Source organism: Garra rufa, chromosome 3, assembly GCF_049309525.1.
Source record: "Garra rufa chromosome 3, GarRuf1.0, whole genome shotgun sequence".
Classification (NCBI taxonomy): domain Eukaryota; kingdom Metazoa; phylum Chordata; class Actinopteri; order Cypriniformes; family Cyprinidae; genus Garra; species Garra rufa.
The window spans coordinates 34,616,810-34,628,277 of NC_133363.1; the positions used below are offsets into that span (position 1 = coordinate 34,616,810).

An 11,468-nucleotide genomic window follows, 5' to 3' on the forward strand; every position below is an offset into this window, starting at 1 on the left:
TTTCAGCTTTCAGACAATGCATACATGTTTATTTAAAAAAATTTACCCTTGTGACTGGTTTTGTGGTCCAGAGTCCCACATATTACATTTTCCCTTGAATTCAGAAAAAATCTAGACTATAAAACATATAAAATAAAAACATACTACAACTGCTGTCACAAGTCAGACAACACAAGTCTACCAGTCAAAATGATAAAACACTGGCACAGTGCTAACCATTCCAATTCAACATTTTGACCAAGAAAAGGCTATCACAAATACCCTTTCTGGGTTGAAATGTTTGTGGAAAAAATACTTATGTGCTTGAACTGTTTCTAAGTCTAAATCAGGATACGAGTTAGGATTTCCTTACCTCAGTCTCTCAGATGATTTATTGTCCAAGAGACAGACTAGGCTGACTGAGAGCCAGAGGATTACTGACCTAAATTTAAAGAGTAAACAATGTCAGCTGTCTGCTTTAAAGCCTGGATTTTAATTCTGAAATTCTGGTATAACAATACAATTCAAACTGTGATAATTAAACAAACATACATGATAAAAACATAAAATTGGCTTTTTTTTTTAATTCTGAGAATTTCTATCGCTTTCCATAACTGCTAAGAATTTATGTTAATATTTAGATGTCTGCATCTACATTATTTATTTAGTCTTGCAATACTGATTACATTCTCTTTGGACAGCATTCGTGTGTTTTTTGAATGGATGGAGCTGCAGTGATGTAAAAGCTCGGCGTAGTTGAGTAATAGAAGTGTGAGGTAACCTTCAGTTGGCCTAGGAAAGACGCCGCTCTTGTCACGTGCAGAATGTTTCGACCTTCCTCTCAACCAAACTACAGAATTACGTCAGTTTTGACTACAACGAGGATTGGTCGTGCAGGACAAACTTGTAAGAACAGAAGCTGCGATTGGTTGAATGAGGCACCCTCGCTCTGCGGGTCTATCAGCGTGGACAGTGAAGATGGCGACCTGGTGTGTGCGTGCGATCAGACAGAGCTCTTCTATCTTAGCGTCCCCTTCACTTGTAAGGTAGGTTTTCAAAGCAGTGTTATTGTGTGAAATTCATGTCCATGCTTGGGTTAATATATTTGTTTTACGAAAATGAATGATCTTTCTGTTGCGTGAGCTGTTCACAAATGAATGATTGATGCTGATTCTAAGGACCCTCAGATGTATGCCTTCATGTGACAAGGTTTAGACAGCTTTGTGTGACAGAGTCCTGTCAGGTAGATTATAACTTTACAGATTAGTTGCGTGGGACTATAGTTGCTTCTCAGTGAAATTTCCTTAAATGTCTTTTAGGTCTTTATCATAGCATTGCATGTTAACGTAACATAATATATAGAATGTTTTTCACTGAGTTCAGGATTTTGGTTTCAATCTATTAAAAATAGTTTGACATGGCAATGAAAGGCTCATTTCCAAAACGTGCTAGTGTCAAAGCTAAGAGTTACTGAAGTGTAGTTGTACTGCCACTCTTTCACCTAATGATTGGTGTAGACCACCTCTTAACCCGTTGCAAACCTAGTTTGTACAACTTGGGTCACCCATTCAGGTATGACTATTACCCATAAAGAAGCATCTTAAATGAACTACTTTATAATGTACATAACTCTGCATGAAATGACAATTCACTAATAATATTACTATTACTATTTTTGAAATGCATGTCATAGATGTTGTAATTATACATCCATGCATGGTTTTTTTTTTACATTTTTTTTTTTAAATAATAAAAACACTAAACTTGATCTTCCAATGAAAATTACAGACTTCTTTCTGGTGAACTCAGACTTCCCCAATCCTTTAGTCAACTTAAACCTTAACCCTGCAAGCTCGTGTTCACCTGCCTTCATTTTTGAGTACCTGCCACAGTCGATAATCTGTTACACTCGGATGTACGTCACAGTATGGAAAGAACGGTTTACCTCTTTCCTCGCGACTTTAAGTTTCAGAAAGTATAAAAGACACACAAAACCCGTAGATGAGCAAAGATTCAGACTGTGTATTTCAGTTGGATCTTTAGCTAGCCAAGCAAGTGCCACTGAGATCAATAAGAATGCTGAAGAATGACATTCCACCATTTCATTATGTAAAACTAATTTAAAAAAAAATAATAATAATACAAAATTATTTTTTGGGAGAATTCTTTTTTTTAAGCCTATTTGACAGCAGCAAACACAACATCACTTATCATAGACTGGTTGCATAATCCTAATGTATATAACCTGTATCACAAGGGCTAAGTTGGTGAATATTCTCATTTTTTAACTTCTCAGGGCGACTCCACGTCTCCTTTGCACAGCAGCCCAACAGAAAAGCTCAGGAACTGGGACTGAAGAAGAGAATGGGACTCAGAAACAAGAGCCCAGTGCAGCAGAGAAAGCCTTCACGGAAGAAAAGACACAACTGGAAGAACAGCTAAAAGATGTTACGGTATTGCTGTCGTCTTAGTCTTGGAATCTGTTGTATAGAAGTTCTATGTGATAAATTTACATCAAATCTGACAATAATAATAAGTATTTCTTGTAGTTCAAAACTGTCATTTTTCATCTGTGCGGTTTGACCTTCATTTGCCCTTGAAGTTCAAGGACACCATAGCCCTTTTAGTTTCAGCAGACCACACTATTTGTATTTGTTTAAACAAATGCTTTTTCTTTAAGAAGTGTAGCCAGCAGGGTCATGTTTCAGATAAGTGATGTTCAGAAGATTTACTTGCCTGTAAATCAGCTGTAAATTGTCCCAGACTTCTTTAGGATCTATCTTTGAGTCTCTGCACCAACTTAGTCATTTCTATACATGTGAAATATTCAGATTAATCATTACAGCAAATCCAGCACATAGTCTTTATTCTTTGTAATATTACTATATAACATAAATCTGCAGAGCTTTTAGAAAATTATACCAAATTATTGCTGGTATTTTAGGTTTCTTTTATCTTAGGTGAGGGAAGCAGTTCAAGTATTATGTTAAAGGGTTAATTCACCCAAAAATGAAAATGCTGTCATTAATTACTCACCCTCATGTCATTTCAAACTCGTAAGACCTTTGTTCGTCTTTGGATCACAATTTAAAGTATACATGATGAAATCCGAGAGCTTTCTGACCCTGGATAGACCGCAACGGTACTACCACGTTAATCCCCAAGACATCAATAAAATAGTCCATGTGACATCAGTGGTTCAAATTTATGAAGCTATGAAAATACTTTTTGTGCGCTAAGAAAACAAAAATAACAACTTTATTCAAAAATGTCTTCTTTCGCGCCAGTCTCTGCTGCGCATTTACGAAAGTACCACGATAGTTGAATAAAGTCATTATTATTGTTTTCTTTGTGCAAAAAATGTGTTCTCGTAGCTTAATAAAATTACAATTGAACTGTCTATTCAGGGTCAAAAAGCTCAGATTTCATTAAAAAAATATCATAATTTGTCTTCCAAAGATGAACGAAGGTCTTACAGGAACAACATGAGAGTAATTAATGACAAAATTTTCACTTTTGGGTGAAATATCCCTTTAAGTTTTACGTTAGATTTGAAAACTCAGCATGTTGTTTATTGTCTGATCATTTTTAATTGTCTTTTGCTGAAGGATAAATACAAGCGGGCACTAGCAGACACTGAGAATCTTAGGCAAAGGAGTCAAAAGATGATTGATGATGCTAAGCTTTATGGTAAGGTATTACAATTATTTTACTAAAAATTTTATGAACAGATATTTTTAGATCTGGTCAATTTTTTTAAATGTTTAACTTTCATCTTTTTCCTCAGGAATCCAGGGCTTCTGTAAAGATCTTTTGGAGGTTGCTGACATCTTGGAGAAGGCAACAGAAAGCGTACCAAAAACTGAAATCTCTTCTGCAAATCCACACTTAAAAAATCTTTATGACGGCCTTGTAATGACTGAGGTCCAGATCCAAAAGGTCTTCCACAAACACGGCCTTGTTAAGCTTAACCCAGATGGTCAGAAATTTGACCCTTATGAGCATGAGGCTGTCTTTCATGCACCTATTGAGGGCAAGGAGCCAGGAACCGTAGCCGTAGTTACCAAAGTAGGCTATAAGCTGCATGGTCGCACTCTTCGGCCAGCTCTGGTGGGTGTAGTCAAAGCCCCCTAACCGGTCGTCCACACTATGACGGGTTATTGCCTGGTCGACTGATCGGTTTCTGTAATTTAGATGGTCTTAGGTTCCACAGATTCGTTTTTTGTGTTTGTTAAAGGTGCCTCTAAGAGGTGAAATCCAATATATTGACAACTGAAGGACAATGCCAGACTAATCTTCGTAATTAATAATGATTATCAATAAAAAAAGTTCTTGGGTATATTATAAGAGCTGAGTGTGTATGTTGTAGGAGATTCACAGAATCTTTGATTCAGTCAGTATTCTCTGGAGGATCATCTCCATTCCAGAGATCTAAAGAAACTGAAGCTTTTGAAGAATCTAAAGCTTTTAAAGAAACACTGCAGCATGTTATCTTTCTTATACTTATCTGCTATTATATAAATTCTTTACTCAAGAATGTTACCAGTTTGGTGATGTCTATGACAGCAGTTGTTAGATTCCACTTTTTTTTTGGCAGTGTTATGCAGGTTTTTGAATTTATTTGTACGAGAGAATAATTAGTCTTCTTTACAGAACTTGGAGTAATATTTTATTCAAAAATAAAATGTATAATTTTACAATAATTTGCCTACTGGCAGTTGTACTTACTAACTTTCACCATTAGTTTCATACACTCTTAAAAATAAAGGTGCTTCACGATGCCATAGAAGAACCTTTTTGTCTAAATGGTTCCATAAAGAACCTTTAACATCAGAAGAACCTTTCTGTTTCACAAAAGGTTCTTTGTGGCAAATAAGGTTCTTCAGATTTTAAAATGGTAAATAAGAAATGGTTCTTTTAAAGAACCTTTGACTGAATGGTAAATGGAAAATGGTTCTATGGCATCGCTTGAAGAACCTTTTGAAGCACCTTTATTTTTAAGAGTGTAGTGTGGAAACTTGATGAAACATCACACTTCAGTCCACAGATTGTAATAACTACTGATGTGGTTTTTGTGAAGATCAGGAGAAAAGAAGGATGACCACTTGAGGTCACTTGACAGAAATTGTGGTTGTAATATGACTAGAATGATACCATGTTAACAGAAAAAAATATGAACGTCAGATTTAAAAGGGTATTGAATTCAATTTTTCCATCTGTGTGAACAAGCCGACAACTGTCAAATAAAGTATATTCCTTTTTTTCAAATGTGTTCATTATTACGCCTTCCACAGATATATTCATTTTTGGTGAAATTTTCGTAAAACAAGAGTGTAGGTATATTTAGGTTATTTAAATGAAAGAATATAGTGTATATACACTACCAGTCAAAAGTTTTTGTTTTTAATGCATTTATTTGATCCAAAGTACAGCAATGCTAATACAATTTTGAAATATTTTTTACTATTAAGAATAACTGATTTCTATTTAAATTTATTTTAAAATGTAATTTATTATTTTATTAATTTATTATTGTGTTGAAATTTTTTACATTTTTTGAAATAGATTTTTTTTTTCAGGTTTCTTTGATAAATAGAAAGTCCGGAAGCATTTATCTGAAATAGAAATCTTTTGTAATCTTGTGTATATCAACTGATAGTGTATGTGGATATAAATTGCAGTTTTCTTACAGATTCTATTTAGATTGTCTTCTTTCTGATACGAAAGGTTATAGGCAAGGGAGCCATTTTTTTTTTTACTTAACAATAATAGACAAAGGTTATATTTCAACACTTTAATACAAAGTAGGAAATAGCATGACATATGCAATAAAATACTTTCCACATACTCAACATTTTGACAAATATGATCCTTTCCAAATTGACTATTTTACCAGAAAACATTCAAGTCACAACTAAGCCAAAAAAAAAAACTCCTCTCATCATTTTTAAATGTCACATTGTCTTTAAAAAACTATAAAAACGTACTCGCAATAGTGTCTTTCTGGGATGTCATTTTCAGTCTCATATGCCCGTTCACATTTTCTTTAAAAAAATAATTATACTCTCTGAAATAGCATATTGAATGTTGACTGTGAATATTAACCCTTAAATAGTCAATTTTCCTCAAAATCAACAATTACATGTTGGTGAACATGACTAGTCTTGAAGAATGACTTTAACCAGTGATCCTGTTTCCTATAACCATAAAGCACGACCTGAAGATGAACCCTTTCACCCTTTCTAAAAATGTAAGCACCTTTATACAAATGAAACAAAAAGGCAGTGACAGAATATTATTGAAAAAAGAGACCCCTCTGCATATGCTCCACAGTTTCCTTATTCCTAGTTTTATGAGATATAACACAGTGTCTTTATAGCTACATTCATCAGATGCTCCCAGCCAGTATCCTACATGTCTTGGATAAGTTTACATCCAAGTACAACTGTGCACATTTACTTTTAATGGCTTTAGTCACGTGTATGTCTGAAAATCAGAAATGTGGAGAACAACAATCAAGCAGACACCTAAAACAAACCTTAACCTTTGTACAATTTTGATGTGGTGCAATTTAATATTAAAATATAATATTAATTACAAGGAAAAGGAATAAAAAGCATCAACCAGGGCAAATATGCTTCAAGGCACACAACATAAGCAAACCCAACTATGGACGACTGTTTACGGGACTTGTACGTACCAATATCTAGGGCAAAAATGACCGATGAGGACTACCACCTTGGTCTTTACAACAGATTTACACTAAACAGTTATTTCCAATATCGTATACATAAAAAAAAATGGCTAAAAGTTATACTGCACCTATCTATTCTATTTGCCTCTTAATATATTAAACATTTCAAAACTATGTAAAATTTTGAAACCTTTGAACAGTGCTTTTTTTTAAGTTTTCTACAGCTTTGGGGTAGACACAAGCAGTCGACAATAACATTAAAAATCATGGAAAAATATGTTTAGTTGTAATCTAAGATTTGGTATTGCATGTAGATTTTGTCAAGGCATTTGAAATGAAATAAAAACGTAGTATGTAGTTGTAACATACAGTCTCAGCTTATAAATCGTGTACATGTTGGTGCTGTTCTGAACTTTAACCCTCACATTAATCAAAAAACAAGAATAATACCCTCTTGAAACAGGAGCATCGTGGTAAATGTTTTCCATTTGTGATTAGGTGTGTGCCATTTATAACATGAGCCTCTGAAACATGCTCAATAGTAACATAACCTCACAAAGGTCAACTCCAAAAAAAAAAAAAAATCAAACATTTAAATATGGAGCATGCTTCATATGACTCACATTCCCACAATTGACACAACAAAATATATCTGAAACAGGCAAATACAGGTTGGAACACAGGAACTTTAAACTTTTGGCAAGCAGAACAAAGATCTGACCTAATTTCCTTCTTATTACAAAAGAAACCAATTGTAAAAATCTGCTTTGTACAATATTAAACATTCTGTTTATACTCTATTGGCAGGGAACATTCAACACCACTCAAAATCACATTCAAGAGGCATTTTAACATGAGATAATGGGCTGTTGTGGTATATTCTGATGTATTACACAGGACATCTTATTGGAAAGCTCCCTATGAACACTGAGTATGTACCAGAACCGTGTTTATGTTCCTATGAGATCTTAGACAGACATATTAAACTGACTGAAGGCCCACATCCAGTAGTGTGGCACCTGCAGTCATTTAGTTCTCGCAGGCTTGTCAGAGATGCAATATAAAACAGTAGAAAAATATATTTACAGTCATTATTTTCTTGGACAGTCATTACGAGGCTTCTCGGGATATCCAGCCGCTTTCTGACAGGAAATTCAGAATCCGTTTTTTCAGCACCTTGTCCAGATAACTGGGTAGCCGGCTTTTCGAAGGAATGCCTTGCCTTTTCTGTAAATGATCTTTGATGATGATAGTCTTGACAGTCAGGTAGCGTGTGGGACTGAGGTTCATAGAGTTGCACAGTACCTTCTCCCGATCGGAGAGCAGCTCAAAACCAGACAGGTTCTCGATGGCTGAAAACTCACTGTCTTTCCCCTCTTCTTTGATGGCACTGACTCCTCCACCTCCACCAAGCCCGCCTCCCGCTCCAACTCCTCCTCCAAGCCCGGCCGTTCCTCCTCCGCCACTGCTACCTCTCTTCGACCCAGCAATACTTTTGTTCTCTTTCCGTTTTTCCCGTTTGTGGCGTGCCGCCTCGTACTCAGCCGACTCGTCGAGTCTCGTAATGCCGTTCCGGCGATACCGTTGAAGCTCTCGAACTTTCGCCCGCAGCATGCGCTCTTTATGCATGTTATCAAAAAACTCTTCAAACTCACGTTGTGGCATAAACTGGCAGAGGGCGCGTAGTTTCGTCCGTTGCTCTTTTTCTTCCTTGGTGATTTTGCGTTTCGGCGTTGCCGCTGCAGAGGAACCCAACGACCCTGTCGGAATGATAGTGGTACCACCTCCCAATCCCACTGCTCCACCTACGCTCCCAACCCCTCCTGTCCCACCTGGTCGTTCTCGCTCTTTATCCTTTTTGTCCCGTCCCAGAAAAGAAGGCACTAAATTGTAATCACGAGCGATGTTTTTGCGTCGCTGCCGCTCACGAAGCTTTCGCACGTACATGTCCACATGGGCTCGTTTCATCTCGATTTCGATATCTTCATCGTCGTAGTTTACAGACAGGCCACTGATAAGTTTCTCTGCTTCTTGGTCATATTCGATTTCGTAGTCGTCACGAAGCGGCATATATCCAAGCTGCTGCTGCTCTGCCACAGATATGTCTAGTGGGGGCAACGGGGTAGTCAAACTAGGAGACAGCGGACCCCCGCTGGGACAAGTGTGGTCGGTCACGCGGTTGGGGATGCTGTCAGGGATGCAGGCTTTGCCCAGATTCCCATGGATATACATGCTCACGTAATGGTCCATGACCTCCTGAGGGGTGCGTGATGCACCCACATGGGCTGCCATATCCTCCTAACACACAAAAATGAACATGGATACAGAGTTAGTTCATTCAGAAATACATTTTTGACATTTTCTCACCCTCACGTTGTTGCAAACCCATAAGTCATTCATCTACAAAACACAAATTAATATGTGACCTGTACCACAAAACCAGTCGGAAGTAGCATGGGTATATTTGTAGCAATAGCCAAAAGCACATTGTACTGGTCAAAGTTATTAATTTTTTTTTATGCCAAAAACCATTAGGATATTAAGTAAAGATCATGTTCTATGAAGATATTTAGTAAATTCCCTATTTTTGATTAGTAATATCAGTAACATGCATTGCTAAGTACTTCATTTAGACAGCTTTAGAGGTGATTTTTTGCACTCTCAAATTTCTAGATTTTCAAATAGTTGTATCTCGGCCATATTGTCCTAACAAACCAGTCATCAATGGAAAGCTTATTTATTCAGCTTTCAGATTATTTAAAAATGTTAATTTCGAAAAAGTGACACTTATGACTGGTTTTGTGGTCCAGGGTCACATATCACAAAGTTTTGCTTGGTTTGAACAGCAGCTATGCTAATTTTATCTATATTGGCTCCTCTGTTTCTGCCATGAGATTGGCATCCCGAGGTAACTAGGAATTACATAAACTTCAGTCTGCATTCAACCCTTAAGAAAATCTAAAATGACCAAACACCTGAGATTAGGTGATGTCAACCCCTCAGAGGACCTCAGATGATGCCAACCCTGAAACAAAACTAAAAACGACCAAATTCTGCCATAAATTTGATCGCAACATATAATCATTACTGCTAATAGTGTTCACCGTCTGTTGGATTACATGCCATTAATACCATGATTTTTACTGTACATTTCTGACATATGGACATCAACTTGACATAGTCACCACTGATAAGCTACTACTAAATATAGCAGAAATGTAGAAATTTTAATTTTTTGTACAGCTACTTTGCAACGATTTTTATTGTGAAAACCCTATACAAATGTGACCCTAAACCACAAAGGGGGAGTCAAAAGGGGCATTTTTTTATTGTGATTTATACATGTATGGTTTGTTGGGATAAAACAATATTTAGTCAAGACACAACTGTTTGAAAACCCGAAATCTGAGGGTGCAAAAAAAGCTAAATATTGAGAAAATCGCCCTTAAAGATGTCCACATGAAACTCTTAACAATGCATATTACTAATCAAACATTAAATTTTGATATATTTAAAGTAGGACATTTACAAAATATCTTCACGGAATCTTTACTTAATATCCTAATGATTTTTGGCATAAAAGAAAAATCTGTCATTTTGACCCATACAATGTATCACTGGCTATTATATACCTGTGCTACTTATGACTGGTTTTGTGGTCCAGGGTCACAAATAAAATTGAGTTGAACTAAATTTAATTGAAATGAAGATAGCAACTATGTCTCTTTGGGAGACATGGATTAATCTGATTGATAGTATTGGACGATGTTTACAATGTTTTTTATGAACATTTTGAAGCTTAAAAGTTTTGGTGACATGGACTTTCAACTAAGGGACAGAAATCCCATTGGGTTTCATTAAAAATATCGTAATTTTGCGTTTCACAGATTACGAAAGTTTTATGGGTTTGGAACAACATGAGGGTAACTAAATGACAGAATTTTCATATTTGAGGTGAACTAAGCCTATAACATGTCATACTAATATCAAAGTTACAAACATTAATATTATTTCTTAACATACAATATATTAATGCAAATATAAATGAACTACACAACCACCTGGTTTCAGTAATAGTGCAAAGTACAGTTTGTTCTCTCTATGGAAACACTATATTGTGCAGTGGTTACGTAAATGCGTTTGTAAAATTAATTTCTGAAATTCATTTTTGGGTTAAATAAGCCAAAATGTACCACAGACCTAAGGAACCTGCTTGACTCTTTAAAACTATTTATCCTAAGTTTCTTATCATGTAAGCAATGCATCATTTGTTGCAGACTAAACATGACCATTTATTTTAAAGTGCACATTTGGCAATGCAAAAGAAGTTTATTAAAGCTCATTTGAGAATCGTACCCAGTTACCAAATCCATATTGCTCGATGGCATCGAGCAGCGACTGCTCTTCCCTGCTAGTCCATCCTCCCTCTGCCTCTGGACCCCAGAGCGAGAAGCGTCCGCCGTCAACTTGCTGATAGCCATGCCATCGTCTGTGGTTGCCGATTTCGGCACCCGCGGAGAAGCACTCCGGACAAAGTTCAATATCTTGGCATTCGGCACAGCGAATCCGCAAATTCGTAACATCTGCCAGGCAGTTCACGCAGTACTTCTTCCCTAGGTCGGCCATATTGCTTACTACCGCTTGTTGTTGGAAGCAGCAGTGGCGCGGGGCAGGGCATGCGCAGTCGAGTATCTCCGGTCACGCCGCTGCGTCTCATTAATATTAATAAGGAAACAGCGAATGCTTGTGATTGGCTCTCTGGGTGCCCATGGCAACAAGAACGCACTTCATTACG

The 11,468-nt window shown here is 36.7% G+C and overlaps 2 protein-coding genes across 2 annotated transcripts; one reads left to right on the forward strand and one right to left on the reverse strand.

Annotated features, from left to right (window-relative positions):
• The first annotated feature begins 912 nt into the window (after positions 1 to 912).
• Positions 913 to 5,247, forward strand: grpel1 (GrpE-like 1, mitochondrial). Its single transcript, XM_073837001.1, has 4 exons — positions 913 to 1,025; positions 2,276 to 2,432; positions 3,588 to 3,669; positions 3,767 to 5,247. Exons 1-4 carry the CDS (start codon positions 913 to 915, stop codon positions 4,111 to 4,113), a joined length of 699 nt encoding a protein of 232 aa, XP_073693102.1. The 3' UTR covers positions 4,114 to 5,247.
• Positions 5,248 to 5,789: 542 nt separating this feature from the next.
• tada2b (transcriptional adaptor 2B) lies at positions 5,790 to 11,316 on the reverse strand. The gene is made up of 2 exons (XM_073837002.1): positions 11,030 to 11,316; positions 5,790 to 8,971 (listed from the first exon to the last, which is right to left on the reverse strand). The coding sequence occupies exons 1-2, from the start codon at positions 11,297 to 11,299 to the stop codon at positions 7,784 to 7,786; spliced, it is 1,458 nt and encodes a 485-aa protein (XP_073693103.1). The 5' UTR covers positions 11,300 to 11,316; the 3' UTR covers positions 5,790 to 7,783.
• Between the last annotated feature and the right edge of the window lie 152 nt (positions 11,317 to 11,468).